At 32.6% G+C, this 17,357-nt stretch overlaps 2 protein-coding genes and 1 pseudogene across 2 annotated transcripts; 2 read left to right on the forward strand and 1 right to left on the reverse strand.

Annotated features, from left to right (window-relative positions):
* Window positions 1-1,170: 1,170 nt before the first annotated feature.
* LOC107903597 (CBL-interacting serine/threonine-protein kinase 14) lies at window positions 1,171-2,840 on the forward strand. Its single transcript, XM_016829696.2, has one exon. The coding sequence runs from the start codon at window positions 1,270-1,272 to the stop codon at window positions 2,560-2,562; it is 1,293 nt and encodes a 430-aa protein (XP_016685185.2). The 5' UTR covers window positions 1,171-1,269; the 3' UTR covers window positions 2,563-2,840.
* A 3,873-nt stretch (window positions 2,841-6,713) lies between these two features.
* On the forward strand, window positions 6,714-8,763 carry LOC107906153 (adenine/guanine permease AZG1-like; annotated as a pseudogene).
* A 4,214-nt stretch (window positions 8,764-12,977) lies between these two features.
* On the reverse strand, window positions 12,978-15,528 carry LOC107903572 (CBL-interacting protein kinase 2). The gene is made up of 2 exons (XM_016829665.2): window positions 15,321-15,528; window positions 12,978-14,907 (listed from the first exon to the last, which is right to left on the reverse strand). Exon 2 carries the CDS (start codon window positions 14,505-14,507, stop codon window positions 13,155-13,157), a length of 1,353 nt encoding a protein of 450 aa, XP_016685154.1. The 5' UTR covers window positions 14,508-14,907; window positions 15,321-15,528; the 3' UTR covers window positions 12,978-13,154.
* Window positions 15,529-17,357: the final 1,829 nt, after the last annotated feature.

Below are 17,357 nucleotides of genomic sequence, written 5' to 3' on the forward strand. Positions count from 1 at the left end.
CTAGTCGAACCAAATTAAGATGGATGGTTCAAAAAAATATAAAAAACCTGACCCAACTGAATTGATATCACCCCTACAATTCAGCACCTGAGTTTAGTTTCAATATTCCACTCAATTAAGCACCCGAGTTTGGCTTTAATGTTGATCAATTTGATACCTCAATTTGGCTTCGAAATTCAAATTGGTACATGATTTTTTTCAATTTGATACTTAATTGTTTTCCCCAATTAATCACTTGAGTTTGGCTTCAATATTCAATTTGGTGCTTAATTTTTGTTTATCCCAATTCGGTACCTTATTTCCACATAAATATTCAAATTGGTACCTGTTTTTTTTTTCTTTCCAATTTGATGCACTAGTTCTTTTGTTCCAATTAATCCCCCAAGTTTAGTTTCAATGTTTGATTTGATACTTAATTTTTTTTGTCCCAAGTAAAGTTTCTATGTTTTTTTTTACTAGAGCATGTGAAAAATATTCATTAAACCACATGACGCCTTTTGGTCAAGATACCAAATTGAAAATTGAAACCACACTTAGCTATCAAAATGAGAAAAAAAAGAGCTCAAGTACCAAATTGAATATTGAAAACAAATTTAAGTACAAAATTGTATATTAACCCTTTAAAATTATCAAATTTAACCAATCACATTTGCAGATTCGTACATAGATTTTTATGTTTACGTAAAACAGAGTTTGGAATTTATCAAAGTTAGGTCCACTTGTTCATTATTATTTTTTAACATAATTTATAATTATTTATTTTTCGTTCCCATGTAAATATTAAAATATAAATTAGTATAAATATTAATATAAAATTAGATATAATGATAAATTTGACCATTAACGTCTATATTTTTTATTAAATTGGTCATTATTCTTTTTTTTAATCTAAATTTATTTAAATTTTATAATTTTTTAGAAATTTGAGTTGTCCGTTAAACATAGTTAACCGTTAAACATAACAAAACAAAACTACTAACGATGTTTTGCGACGAAATCAACTATGCCACGTGGATGGCTACCATTTGTCTATAGCTCACTTACGCGAATACCAACAGTTTATTCAATATAAAAATAAATTAAAATTCTGGAAAATTCCACGTGTTCACCTGATAGAATAGGACAAAGATGCCCTTAACCGGTCCCCTTAAAAACACCACGTAAATCTCTTCCCCTCCAGAAAAAAAAAACGTTGAGTACTGAGTTTAAAAGTTTTAAACTCGGTTTTGTGAACTCAATACTCAACAGTTTTTCAGGGTTCAGACAACAATGGCGGAGACCGGAGACCGTTCTAGCACTAGCAACGACTTGTCGGAGATTTCATCGGAGATGGCGTTGTTAGGGAAGTACGAGGTCGGGAAATTGTTGGGGTACGGCGCGTTCGCTAAGGTTTACCAAGCGCGTAACATGCAGACGGGGGAGACGGTGGCGATCAAGGCGGTGAGTAAAAAGAAAGTCCTCCGTGGTAAGATGATGGCGCAAGTTAAAAGAGAGATTGCTATCATGCGCCGGCTGAACCATCCCAACATCGTGAAACTCATCGAAGTTTTAGCAACGAAGAGCAAGGTTTACTTCGTAATGGAATACGCTAAAGGCGGCGAGTTTTTAACAAGGATAAATAAAGGCCGGTTCAGTGAAGAACTCTGCCGTTGGTATTTCCAACAATTAATCTCCGCCGTCGGATTTTGCCACTCTAGAGGCGTTTTCCACCGTGATTTGAAACCGGAGAACCTCTTATTCGACGAGAATTGGAATTTAAAAGTGACCGATTTCGGACTCAGCACCATGACGGAACAAGTCCGACAAGACGGTCTCCTCCATACGTTTTGCGGTACCCCAGCTTACGTAGCGCCGGAGATTTTATCTAAAAAAGGATACGACGGTGCTAAAGCTGATATTTGGTCATGCGGCATCGTTTTGTACGTTCTTCATGCTGGTTATCTTCCTTTTAATGATGCAAATATGACGGTAATGTATCGTAACATTTACAGAGGTGAATATAAATTCCCGAAATGGACATCACCGGAGCTCCGGCGATTGATTTCCCGCCTTTTAGATACAAACCCGGAAACAAGAATCACCATTGATGAAATCATCAATGACCCATGGTTTAAAAACGGGTATAAAGAAGTTAAAGTTCAGCCGGTTGATTTTGATTTAAAAGAAGAAACTCAAAGCAATGTTCGATTCAATGCTTTTGATTTAATTTCTTTTTCGACCGGTTTTGATCTTTCCGGTTTATTTAATGATAATGAATTTTCCGTTCAACGGGAACGGTTTGTATCGGCGGAGAAGCCGTGGAGGATTATAGAGAGAATTAAAGAAGAGGTGGCGAAAATGGAGAATGTGGAGGTTATAAGTATGAGAGAAAGTGGGATACGGCTAGAACACCTGGGGAATAATTTGGTTATTGCTATTGATATTAACCAGTTGACGGAGGAGCTCGTGGTGGTTGAAGCCGGTCGCCGGGAACTCACCGCCGGGTCAAGTGATGAAATCTGGAATGAAAAATTGAAACCCAGACTTTCCGATTTGGTATATAATTCTGAAAGTGAACTTTGATGGACGGATTTGATGGGGTAATTCTGAAAGAACCCAACAGGAAATGAAGGGCTGTCAGCGCCGCCGTACTAGTCGCCGCGGGAAATGGGAGCAAAGCTAATTTTTTTTAAAAACCGGGTTTTTATATTATTACTTCATTTTTGGCCAATATGTACTATGTAGGGTTCATAACTGGCTTAGGAGATTCTTTTTATCAGATGAAGAAATGAAATACTTTTATTTCTTTAATTATTTTAAAATTTTATTTGAGAATTATATGAACATTTTCGCAAGAGGAATTTTGGGTTTAAATGAAATAAATAAAGTGATTTTTTTTAAAAAATTAACATTATTTTTGGATTGGAATAAGGGGAGGAAAATGAAAGTGAAATTTGAGAAAAAGGGAGAACCTTTTATTTATTTGCATAATTTTTGTTTAAGTAAAAAAAATGAAAGGAGATTTATTTTATCAACATTGAAAAGTTAGGGTAATTTACCAATAAAAGCTCTTTTTTTTTCAAAATTTATCGAAATGGGCCAACTATTTAATTATTTATCGAAATGGTTCATTTTCCGCGAAATCGCGTCCACGTCAGCGCGATGTCAGGGTACGCGCCAGGAAATCACGTCCACGTCAGCGCGACTTGCTGACGTGGCATGAACAGTTTATGTTTTTTAGCTTGAAAAACTTTGAAAGGCCATAACTTTCGGCTCGGTTGTTCGATTGAGACGATTTTTTTTTATTTTGAATAAATTTTCGAGATCTACGCGCTGAAAAACTTCTTAGAGATGAATAGAGACTAATTTGTAAAGTATAATTTGTTAGTTACGAGTATAGGGACTAAAGTGTAATTATTTCAAAATTAGCATGAAATTTTTGTATTTAAGAATATTTGAATGTTATGGAAGGATGAAATTGAATTGAAAAACGAAGCTTAGATTTGAAAATATGACTATTTAGGTTTTAGGGACTAAATTGAATAAAATAGAAAATTTTAGGGAAATTTTCAAAAGTGGAATGAGCTGACTTATACCTATAACAGGATATAAGACAATTTTGTAAAAAAAGATCCGGTGTTTACTTCAAATAAATAAGGAAAATAATGATTTGAATGTTTCAAAATTCAATTTTAAACCGAAAAATTTAAAATTTAGGGGCAAAAGGGATATTTTTCGATGAAAACTGCGGCAAACAACCTTCGGCGGTTTCTCAGTGCGTAGATCTCGAAAAGTTAATCGAAATAAAAAAAAATTGTCTCAATCGGACAAGCGAGCGAAAAGTTATGGCCTTTCAAAGTTTTCCAAGCTTAAAAACATAAACTGTTCATCCACGTCAGCAAATCGCGTCCTCGTAGGCGCGATTTGTTTCCACGTAAGCAAATCGCGCTGACGTGTTACGTGGACGCGATGTCCTGACACGTACCCTGACATCGCGCTGACGTGGATGCGATTTCGCGGAAAATGACCCATTCCAGTAAATAATAAAAAAATCGGTCCATTTCGGTAAATTTTGAAAAAAAAACAGCTTTTATTAGTAAATTACCCGAAAAGTTAGTCCCTTTACTCTTTGTGAGAATTTTTATTTTTCTTTATTGTAAATATTTTTTTAACATTAATCTCGTTATAAGTTCTTATCTTATCTGCTCTTTTTGATATAATGCTTAGAAATACCCATAGTTCCTCCAACCCTTGAATAGGAGGATAATGCGCTTCAGATCATTCAAACCCACATCCTCTTGCACTAACAACAATGTCAATATTAATCGAGCTAAGACTCAATCTGTTATAAATATTTTTAAAATAATTACTAAATCAAGAATCTAAAATTCTATTAGTGACCCCACTAAATATTATCTTTATCTAATCCACCTTGAAATAATCTGTGCAATAAACTGTGCAAAATGCCTTGATGCCATGAGGTTCTGATACACAAAATCATCCTTTACAATGTTAACAATCAAAGATGTCATAATATTTTTAATAGAAAAAGAATATTCAGGTTAAAATTGTTAGAAGTTTTTGTACTATTCGTACATTTGAAATTTATTCGTTCTATTTATATTTTTTTGGAATTTAGTCATTCTATTTTTCAGATTTAAAAATAAAAGTCCAATTGTTAATCTTGTCAAAATTCTTCTATTAATTTTAGTTCATTACATCATCAAATTTAATAGAATAATTTTAACAATTTTAACAATTGAATCTACATTCTTGAATATGAAAAATAGAAGGACCAAATTCCTAGAAATATAAGTAGCAGAGGGATTAAATTTAAAATGCACAAAGAGTACAGAGACTTGAAGAATATTTTAACTTTTCCCTCATTGCTATCTAGTCACATAGATAAAATCTAGTCAACCATATTAAATTAATAATAAATTTATATGTTAACATAATACTATTTTTTTCATCATCACTTTAAAAAAACTTACGATTCAATATAGACAAATTAGCACAACATAAATATATAAAAAGATAAATTATACCCGAGGTCACTAAACTATTAGATGTTTTGGTCATTCAACTGATCTAAAAAGTTACAAAATAGTTATTCAACTATTCGGAAGTTTTCATTTATATCACTGAATTATGCAAAAGTTTTTATTTAAGTCATTGGGCTATTAATTGTTTTTTTTAAGTCCAACTAGTAAGCTCCAAGCAACGATTCGACGATTGGTACAAAAGATCAGTCAATACCTATAGATAAGTAAAGGGACATAGATCCAAGTGATCTATCAGTTAGAGTTAGAGATCAGAGAAGAAAACTATTTAGATTTTGGTTCGCAGATCCATGACGTTTAAAGTTGTTTCATAAAAAAAATTGAATTATAAAAGGGAAGGGGAAGAAGAGCTTTTGATTGGTGCACGCTGTACGAACGGAGAAGGCCAACAATTTAAAAAAAATATGAAGTATACTTGGACTGTCTTACGGGTATTTCTATTAAAAAATAATTCGATTATTTTTAAAAAGATGACTTTTTTTTAAGAAAAAAGTTGAGCGTCAAATTTAACTAAAAAAAATAAAGGTCAAATTAATAAAAATATATTCTTTTCAAATAATTAATTCAAACAAATATAAAATTATAAAAATATTATAATATTAATATACACAACAATTTGTGCATCTAATTCTTAAATTATAATAATATAAAAATATTTAAACATATAAGACAGCCTTTGGCCCACTTTTTATGCTATGATTCAAAGCTTCTGCCTCCATATCCTTGCCAATGCTTTCACCTTTTTCTCATACTGCCCCTGTTTCCTTATCATTACGTTTTTCTTTTTTAAAATTAAATTCTAAAATAATTTGGTAGATTGAACCGTAACTCGATTGACATGGTATTGTTATTAATGTAAGAGGATGTGGGTTCGAGTATGCTGAAGTGCATTATTCTCCTATTTATGAATCGGGAAGGGGTATGAGTAGTTCTAAGATATTGTGTCAAAAAGAATAGACATTATCAGAACCTATAACGAAATTGTTAAAAAATTTTTTTTAGCCATTTTAATAAGTTTTTATAACTTTTAAATATTATTTGATAAAATTTTAATTTTTTATAAATCTTTATAAGAAATTAATTTCTCGAATAAATAGAAAATAATTAATAATTCTTATTTCTTTAAATTTTTTTTATATAAATATTTAAGTCATTGTAAAAATTAAACTAATTTTAAATTAAACAACAAAATAAAACATGATTTGATTCAAGTAACCATGACTTGTCACTTTGGTTCAGATTGATTTTCGATTTCTCAATTTTTTTTGTAGAATGTGCCATTAAATTTTAGAGGCCAATTAAAAATTTTAAAATTTTCAAATATTTTAGAGGCTTAATGAGATTTAAAAAAAATTCTAATGGGTTTAATTAAAAACTTTTAAAATTTAAAGAGTTTATTAAAAATTTTCAAAGCTGTATGAAAACTTAACTAAAAATTTTAGAAAGAAATAAATATAAAATTTCGATTAATTTTTATCTATCGAGCATATTTAAGATAATTTAAAATTCTAATTTGATCCAACCTAATCTGCTATCACCTCAGATAAAATTATTTAAATCAAATGAGATGATGAGATTGAACCGATTGATTCGGAAATTAGTAGGAATCAATTAAATTTAAAAAAGAAATTGATTAAATCAATTCAATTGAGATAATCGAATTTACTGATCTTGTTATTCAACCTGTTGATTAATTGACACCTTTCAATCGATTCCTAAACGAACCCAAAACCCCCCATAAATCTCTTCCATGTCCGAAACCAAATCCATAGCTCACGGTTTTCTTACATTTTCCCATTCATTTCATCTTCACCAAATCACACTTACTTCAAGCTAAATCTTAGCAAAAGATTTCGGATCCTGGGTTTCAATGGATATTCCACCAGGATCCACAATCCATTCAATCCCAACCCGTTTAAATTCTTTCATAGCCAACACCAAAGTAGGCAAAAGATTCAAACTAACCGAAAGAAACACCAGTTTCACCACCGAGTTAAGAGCCGGCACCGCCACTTTCCTTACCATGGCATATATCTTAGCCGTAAACGCCAGCATATTAACGGATTCAGGCGGTTCATGCGGCGTCACCGACTGTCACAACCCGAGCGAAACCTGCAAGTTTCCACCACTTGACCCAGGCTATGCAGCTTGCCTCGAAAGGACCCGTAAGGACTTGATTGTAGCCACAGTAATATCGTCTTTTATTGGGTGTTTAATCATGGGTATATTCGCTAACCTTCCTTTAGCATTAGCTCCAGGGATGGGCACTAATGCTTATTTTGCTTATACAGTTGTGGGGTATCATGGTACTGGTAATTTACCTTACCAAAGTGCTTTAACAGCTATATTCATTGAAGGGTTACTTTTTTTCCTCGTTTCCGCCATTGGTTTACGAGCAAAGCTTGCTAAACTTGTTCCGAAACCGGTACGAATCTCTTCGTCGACCGGTATCGGGCTGTTCCTCGCTTTCATCGGTTTACAAAGTAACCAAGGCATTGGTCTCGTTGGTTTTAGTCCTTCAACGTTGGTTACACTAGCAGCTTGTCCTAGATCTTCAAGGAAAGGTTTAGCTCCGGTTGTTACTGCGGCGAACGGTAGTTTAAGCTTTGTCGATGGCGGAACCGTGTCGAGTGACGTATTTTGTATGAACCACCGTATGGAAAGCCCAACGTTTTGGCTTGGCGTTGTTGGTTTTTGTATCATTGCCATTTGTTTAGTGAAAAACATCAAAGGTGCAATGATATATGGTATCGTTTTCGTCACGGTTGTTTCGTGGTTTCGGAACACTTCCGTCACGGCTTTCCCCAACACCGATGCCGGAAACTCGGCATATCGGTATTTCAGAAACATCGTCGACGTTCACGGTATAAAAACTACGGCGGGGGCATTGAATTTCAAGGGTATGAATAAAGGATATTTTTGGGAAGCATTGATAACGTTTCTATATGTGGACATATTAGATACCACGGCTACATTATACTCCATGGCTCGATTCGCCGGTTTCGTTGACGAAACCGGCGATTTCGAGGGCCAGTACTTTGCTTTCATGTCAGACGCGGCGTCCATCATGGTGGGATCGCTCCTCGGGACATCACCGGTGACCACATTCATCGAATCTTCAACAGGGATTCGAGAAGGGGGACGAACTGGCCTAACTGCCTTACGGTTGCGGGGTATTTCCTTTTGGCATTCTTCTTTACACCGTTGTTGGCATCGATCCCGGCATGGGCCGTTGGGCCGCCGTTGATACTGGTTGGGGTGTTGATGATGAGATCGGCGGTGGAGGTGGAGTGGGAGGACATGAGGCAGGCCATCCCTGCATTTGTGACAATGATTTTGATGCCATTGACATATTCCATTGCATATGGTCTAATTGGAGGCATTGGGACTTATATTGTTTTGAATATTTGGGATTGGCCCAAAACAATTTGGTGAATCGAAGAACTAATGTAAATTTCAATAATTCTACTACTTCTCAAGGGGACGATGATGAGATGCCTCAAGCTTAAGTAGGATATCTTTTTAAAGTGAAAAAAGAGAATCTCAATTTTAAGTTTTTAAGTAAAGATTAAAATTAAAATTTTATCAAAATATAGGGATGGATAACATATTTTGACCATTTTAATAAAATGTCCTAGTTCAAGGACAAGGCTCAATAGGCTATATATAACCATGTTTTATGTATTCTTTTTCCCTCTTCTTTTCTTTAAGTAGTACATTTAACAACTTAATTGAAATACTTGCATGATGTTTAAATGTTAAAAATGGTGTAATAGATTTACATCAATATTATTATCAATGCAACGAGACGTGAGTTTAAGTGTGTTTATCCTTTTGTTTAAGGGTTGCGGGTAGGGTTATGAGTAGTTCTAAGTATGATACCAAAAAGAGTATAAATCATGAGGTGAGCTATACCCAAGGTCATTAAATTATTAGTAAACTTAAGTTTTGGTTACTCAACTTTAAAAAGATACAAAATGATCATTGAACTATTTGAAAGTTTTCATTTAAGTCACTGGACAGTTAAAATTATTGTTGTATGGCTTTTTCTATTTGCATTACCTGCGTCAATTAAAATCATGGAACAGTTTTAAATGTCACAAATTTATGAACTAAAGTCCAAATAACTTTTTTCTTCAATTCCCAACACTGATTATTAGATTGACTTAAATCTTTGATATATTTTCTACTCAGCAATGGGTACTAATCTATTATATTGATCATCAAATCGTTACTTAAAACTAATAAAATGTAATAGGATTGAAGATAAATACAATGCATTGTATGTCAAACCAAAGCGTGCAATGATTGGAGTTCTAAAAGATACTTTTTAAAGATTATGATATTTGATAGACCATTTTTACTATGGCATGGGTCACATGAAATTGCAACATTTTTGTTAGGTTCTTTTACCCTTATTATTATTGTTAGGAATAATACTAAAATTAGTCCTAATGTTTACTTAGTTTTAGTTCTTTTTTATTTAGATGATTTTGACTCTCAATCTTTAAATTTTAGGCAATTGAGTTTTAACTTGATTAATATAGGTATTGTTACCAGTGCAGGAGAGTGTGAGTTTGAGTGCGTTGAAGTGCATCATCTTCCTATTTAAGGTTTGAGAATGAGCTATAAGTAGTTCTAAGTATTGTATCAAAAAGAGCAGATATGATAAGAACCATATATAAATCAATTCGAAATTTATTAGACAACTGGAGTAAGATTTTTTTTTAGTAAACTGTCCAAATTTTATAATCATTGATTGCATATTTGAAGTGAAAACTCCATTAATAAAAGTTGTTTGGAGTTTAGTATTGAAATGAAAAGAAAAAGAACAATGGCTTTGCACTGCTCATTTTCATGTTTCTTCAGAGATTCCTCTTAATTTTTTTATTAAAAAAATCATAATTTAAAATTAAAAGAAATTACAAATATAAATATTAAAACCCAAATTATAGATTTATGGAATAATAATTTTTAGATATTAAATTAATTAACCATTTTTAGAGTTTACCCAAAAATTTACGATATTCCATATATTTAATTTTACAATATTCCATATATTTAAGATTATCAAAGCATCAAACTTAGTGCATGAAATTAAAAGTTAAAAGATCTTAAGTTGTCAATGAGTCTTTAATGTTGTTGGCAACAATCGAGGTTCTGAGTCTTTTAATACTCAAGTTTAAGTCTCACCATGTATAATTATTATATTTGAATCTCTAGCCTTGTCATGTGCTATTGTCATGCATAGATTTTAATTTGAATCATTTCGGGTTTTAACCTATATTTTATATTGATTTGGTTCTAATTATGATCGTGCTGTATTTATATTTGTATACCCTAAAAGAATTTAAGATAATATATTATAGATTAATATATTTTGGGATAAAGTAATGTTTAATGTTAAATTTTAACCTTTTGAAACATTTGACAATCCCATCCATTTAGGACTGCCATCACCATTGTTCAAAAAACTATGGCTTAGGACCCTATATGCACTAGCACACAATCATTCAGCTGCTCTTGGGGGTGGGGGGGGGTTATGTTAAACCCCCATTTTTTGAGGTTAAGATCTTCACTTGTATATTTTGTCTAAATATGTCCCTTGTTGATGTTGTTTGAGTCGGACAAAAGAAGGATAAAAAGGGATATGGGATTTGGTGAGTGATGGAAGGTTTGCATCGAGAAATGTCAAGTTTTAAGGGATCAAAAGTGAGTTCTCTTTTACTCTATATATACATATTTCTAGATAAGTGTCTTTTTTGTACTCGTGAGATGAATCATGTGGTCTTGATGACGTTTATACTAATATACATCTTTTAAGCCATACACCAAGTCGTCAAGCCCTTATAATCTAGATGATGACAAGTTGACAAGCCTTACATAATGTCAGGGTTTTTGTCGTTGATAAGACGGTGGACCAAAAATAGTAATTTTGAAGTTTTAGTCGTATGGGGTTTTGACAGTTTCGAGTAGTCAATTTTGACATACTAAAAATTTATATTTTGGTTTTCATTTGTTTTGAAATTTAGATGTTTTTCTTAGTATGAAGTTTTTACTTTCATTTGGTATTTCTATCTCGGTAATATGAGTTACGTGTTAAAAGATATGAGACCCCAAAGTAAGCTAGTCAAAACTGTTAACTGAAAAAATCTAAGCAGATTGTGATGATTTTTTATGTTTTGGTTTTCGAAACTTAATTTTTTGGTTACTGATTTTGACGAAACAAGTTTTTAAGTTTTAGTATTATATTTGTTCTTTAAATTCGTATTTTTTTTATTGAAATGCCAAGTAAATTTTGAGTTTGAATGGCTTCAAGTAAGCCAAATGATCATGAAGTTTAGAATTTCAGAATTTCGATTTTTAATTTTTTTTATAAATATTTTCAATCCAAATACATATTATTTGGTTGAAAACCATACTAAACTGATTTTTATTGATTTATTAAGTTTTCTTATAAAATGTATGTATTTTATTAAATTTGATTTACTTATTTTTGAGGTAAAATATAGTTTTATTAAAATGTATAATTATGTCTTAATTTGCTAGGGGCTTATCACATAACTGAAATGTTTTAAGATTATCATGAAAATACGTAACTTTGTAAGCTTCTAATTTATTGATCGAATTTTGATTTTCAAGTTCGGTTTCTAAAATTTTTGACAACTTGAAGATTTGCGAAAATTGTTATTCAAGTGTCGATTGAATAGATCAGGTAAATAACTCGACATTCCTTTAACGTTTAATTCCCCAAAATCAACCTTCAATGTTTTGTTATATATGTGATATACAATATTTTTGTGCATGTTTTATGAAAAATGAGTTGAGAATGCTAACATTGTATAATTTTGAAATATCTAAGTGCTATTCTTTTTTATACTTAAATTGGATTATTTGATTATTTTTTGAGAAATATGTTATTGAGTTATTTCCTTGTATGCTATGTTCCAACCTTGTAATGGGGGTTAAATATTGGTTATATCGACATGTATTTTGTGCTTAGAAATCAGTTTCAATTGTGTCACCGATTTAGAATAATGGCTTTTTATTCATTGGTATCGCGGTGAATTGTAATTTTTGTTCCAACCCACTACCACACTACAATCAATTGTGATTTTTTTTACCTTCGTTAAGGTTAAAGGTGACCATAACCATAAAAAGAGTTAATTTTTATTTAATGGTATTTTACTTATTTTTGAATTTTTAAAAAAAAAAATTATTAATTCGTCTTTATTATACGTTTTGATATGAAATATGCTTTGAATGATTTGTTATATATTATTCACAAATTTAATATTTTGTCATCCCTTGGCTGACAAATTTGTGTATTTTCATGTAATGATATTTGAACCGTGTCGAACCGGTTGGATCGGGGTATTAATTTGAAGAAAGTTATTAGACTGATTGACTTAAGAATCATTATGAATTGGTTGAACCAAGTAAAAAAATTAGTTGAACTTTTTTTTTCAAATATTTTTAATGATTTATTTAATCGAACTGGATGCATTGATTGGATTGACAAACCAGAGACCTAACCGATTTAACCAATAGTCCAATTTTGAAATCCTTATTTTTATGCCTTGGCATATTATTCCATGTTTAGGTTTAATTCGCTTGAAACTCGGTTCAAACTCGAACTAGTATCATATATATATATATTGAATGTGTTGTGGTACTCATCGTAAAGACTGAACTCAAATGTGTAGTGTGCAACAATTAGTTCAAGCTCATCTATTTCAAGCTCCAAATGATTCAAACTCGAAATATTCTGAATTTAAAATTATCTTAATCTTTTGAAACTACTTAAACCCGAAATGATATTGACCTTATAAAGTCTCAACACAAGAAATCGAATATCAAATCCAAATAATCTAAACTCATAACGATTCGATCTCAAAATGAACTAAATTGGAAACAGATTTAAAATTAACTCAATTCAAACTCAAACCAAAGATGTGATTTAATTTTAGTACTTGTACAAACCTAACAAGAACCAATCCAAACACAACTCACAAGTCTAGTTTTATTACACGAACAATGCATACATGCATATGTATATATAGCTTATTAAGGAAGAAGATAGTTTAAAGTGACTTAACATGGTGATGATCATTATGAACTCTGAGTTGAAACTACATGAAATGGTTGCGACTCGTGATGTTGCTCCTCCGTAGGTGGTGGTGGCGGCAGTTGTTGCGGCAGCGGCTCGCCTTGCCAAGCCCAAACGATGTCACTCAAAGCCGGTCTTATATCTTGTTGCATTACCTTTTGATACTCCAATGTATCCCCATTGCTCTTCTTTACCTCAACCAGATGGAAAAACGGTGTGATTTCGAATATTTCGGCATCGATCCCCAATACACCTTTCCGTCCTTCTTGACACCCTTCCATTTTCATCAACCCTCCTCCTTTCTTCTTTATTTTCAGCTGTAAACGCTTAGCAACATCTTCCAGTTTCGAAATGATGGTCGAAGCTGTTTTGTTGGACGTGAATCGGACCTCTTTCTTTTGTTCTTGTTCCCTGAATAAACCGGATAAATCGAAGCCTGCAGACAAAGAGATTATATCAAAAGCATTCAAGTTGCAAGGAGTTCCAGTTTGGAGTCCAATAGCCGGTTCTTTGACTTCAGGATCGACAAGTTCAGGTTTCGGGTCTAGCCCCTTACGGAACCATGGATTCTCCATTATTTTTTCCATGGAGATCCTTGTTTTTGGATTCGGATCCAAGATTTTCGATACCAACCTGCGTACATCGGGAGCAAACCAGTTCGGGAACTTGAACTCACCTTTCCCGATCTTACGATACATCTCCATTAGATTTGAATCCTGGAACGGTAGATAACCAGCCAGTAAGACATATAAGATTACCCCACAAGACCAGATATCAGCTTTGCACCCATCGTAGCCTCGTCTGTTGATCACTTCGGGTGCAACATAAGCAGGTGTCCCGCACGTCGTGTGGAGCAACCCATCTTGCTGTTTCGATTCAGCAAGAGCACTCAACCCGAAATCTGTAACCTTGAGGTTACAATTCTCGTCCAACAACAAGTTTTCCGGTTTAAGATCTCGATGACACACGCCTCGGCTATGACAAAAATCAACAGCACTGATTAACTGTTGAAAGTACTTTCTTGCAGCATCCTCTTTCAATTTCCCTTTCACTACCTTATTGAACAATTCACCACCTTTCGCATATTCCATAACGAAATAAATCTTCGTCTTAGTAGCCATCACCTCGTAAAGCTCGATGACATTCGGGTGTCTAACCAATCTCATAACCGAGATTTCTCGTTTAATCTGATCAATCATCCCAACTTTCAATACCTTCTCTTTGTCAACAATCTTAATAGCCACGTTCATACCAGTTTCGAGATTCCTAGCACGGTGAACCTTAGCAAAGGTTCCTTGCCCTAATAACCTCCCTATTTCATACCTTCCCATCAACACAACCCCTTTCGGTTCCATGCCGAATATAGTCCAAAACAACACCAGTCTATACCTTAACTAGTACTATATATCTCACCTAGGTTACCGACTAACCAAAAACCAACCTGAAAACCAGGAAAAGTTCAACCATCTTCACAAACATCATGCTTTGACATAACATGTTCCCTTAAATTTCTAGTCAAAATACCATTGAAACACAGTTGACTATACAAAGTTAAATGTTGACTTTCATTAGATATAGATAATAAGGGCAGTTCAAATGAAGCAATATCTTCATTAATCTCAAACAAATGGTGCTCAACTTTGAACCTCATCTTTCAGCATTCCCTGGTTTCCCTTGTGAACCACTAACCGGTTTAGACCAGACCGGACCAGACCCGGGTTTCGGATTTGGCCTAAAAAAGATGGGATTTTTCACCTGAAAAAAGAAGAAGAAAGGGTTTCAAACAAAATCTAAAAGATTGGTGCTTAATTAAAGATCAAATTGCATATGAAACACACAATTAAAGGTATAATCTTTGAAAAATCTAAAGGGAAAAAAATGAATCTTTATCTTTCTCATTGAATTGTAGCAAAGGGGAAATTTTTATTTAACATAAAATTGAACCCTTTGTTTTCAATATTATTAATTGAGTGGATCAAAGTTTATTTAATCCCAAAGTGGCATAACTAGTTAGCAACCATGAAACTACAACCTCTAGTTTCTAATCTTCACAAAGTCTCAATTTTCCAAAAAAAATAAAAAAAAGGAACAAAATTTAAAGATCTGACACAAAATTATGATACCCCAAAGTAATGAAAAAACTATAAACTCAAGGCTGAAAATTGTACCTTTAAATGGGTTTAGAATGTTTTCTTTCTTCACTTTATTTTCCTAGGAAACAAACAGAGGCGTGAGAAAATGAAAATGTGAACAAATGAACTTTTTTTTGAAAGGTCTATGAGGTAATGTGATGGGTTTTTATAATTAAAAAAAAGGGAAGTCTACCAAACATGAATATTTTATTATGGAAGATTTTTTTATTCGTCAACTTCAATCTACCCTTAACCCTTTCTCTAACCCTAATCAATATCTACTCAATTAAATTTGATTATATGTGAATTTTGTTGGGATTTATTTTAATATATGTTGGGTATGTTTTTAGTGTAATTACTTGAAAATCAGTAAATTATTAATATGGTATATTTTGATAACTGAACTAATCGAAATTAAGTTTTTTTGGTAAATTACACCCAAGATCACTAAACTATTATTAACTTTATATTTTGGTCACTCAACTTTAAAAAATTACAAAATGGTCATTAAATTATTTAAAAATTTTCGTTTAAGTCACTAAACTATTTGAAAGTTTTTTTTAAAATCACTGAGTTGTTAAGTTTTTTTATAAAAGTTTGGCTAATAAGCTCCAAGCCACAATTCAATTATTAGTATGGTGAATTAGTACCCATCGACGAGTATAAGAATATACCTTAGATCCTAGTCGATTTGATGACTAGTGTCGAATATAGGAGAAGAAAGTTATTTGGATTTTAGTTCGCAAATCGTGACATTTAAAGTTGTTTCAAAAAAAAATTAAACTACAGAAGAGAAGATGAAGGAGAGCATTCGATTTTAGCACGAACAGAGAATGGCATATAACGATTTTAGCAACCCACTAAAAACTTTCAAATAATTTAGTGACGATTTTATTATTTTTAAAGTTGAGTAACCAAAAAGTAATCTTACTAATGATTTTGTGGTCTTGGTTGCAATTTACCCTATTATATTTTTCTTTAATATTGGAAAAGTTATTAAATTTTAAATTTGTTAATTTAATTCTTTTTTTAGCAGCCATGTGAAGATTCGGTGTGACAACTGTAGGAATCAACAAGCACCAACCATTGAACGACGCGTTGCATTTCCCTGGGTACACAGAACTCAGGTGTTACCTTCCTCGGGAAAAACTCGTTTGCGAGTTACAACTAGAGGAGCTGTCATTAATCATGTTTCGGAGAGATGCATCAACGGCCAGTGGTTATCGTGCACGTGTCACTAATTCATTAGGATCATGACACGCAACGGGGATTTGAGTACTGGTGGGTCCCACATTGAGTGTTGTTGGTTTTTTGGTATCTGGCAATCTGCCCGTCGTTCAATGTTCAAATATTGTCGTCCAAGGAATGTTTGGTGTATGATTTTCTTATTTCATTACAAATTATTATATCTTTCCTTTTACATGTCAAGTCCCTTTTGTCCTTCAACTGTACATATTTTAATTGGAATAGAATCGAATTGTATTTTGTCTTTTTTATTTAAAAACGAATAAATTAATCTTTATATATTGTGTTAGATAAAAAAATGTATTGGTCTTTTCTGTTAAAATTTTATTTATTTCTACGGTTAGAGAATGGCGTTACTGACAAAATAACTAACTAACTAATTATGATATGTCACATATACCTCATGTTGATGTATAGAGACCAGATTTCAACAATAAAAATTGATGGAATTTTTAATAAAATAATTAATGTACTCTTTGATCTAACATATAGAGATTAATTTGACTCTTAGTACAATGGCCTCCATGGTACTTTTACATTTAACTAGTTTTGAGTCAAGTTAATTTAGGTTAGGTCGGTTTGAATTTTAATTTTTTTTTGGTTCAGAGTAATTTTTGGTTTGGACCAAATTTGAGTTGAAGTTCAAGTTTGAGATTTTTAAGTCAGGGTCTCAGCTCTCCTAAATTGGTAAAATTTCATCTAGGCTATTCAATTTTGTAAAGATTTAGCTATAAAAATACATAATTGTAAAATATATATAAGGTTCGATTGCCATGGACATTGTTGTCAGTATAGGAGGATGTGAGGTCAAGTTCTTTGAAATGCATT

Source organism: Gossypium hirsutum, chromosome D02 (assembly GCF_007990345.1).
Source record: "Gossypium hirsutum isolate 1008001.06 chromosome D02, Gossypium_hirsutum_v2.1, whole genome shotgun sequence".
Lineage (NCBI taxonomy): Eukaryota > Viridiplantae > Streptophyta > Magnoliopsida > Malvales > Malvaceae > Gossypium > Gossypium hirsutum.

Coding starts and splice junctions, on each gene's coding strand:
- LOC107903597 (XM_016829696.2), top strand. CDS start 1,270: ATGGCGGAGACCGGAGACCGTTCTAGCACTAGCAACGACTTGTCGGAG.
- LOC107903572 (XM_016829665.2), bottom strand. CDS start 14,507: ATGGAACCGAAAGGGGTTGTGTTGATGGGAAGGTATGAAATAGGGAGG.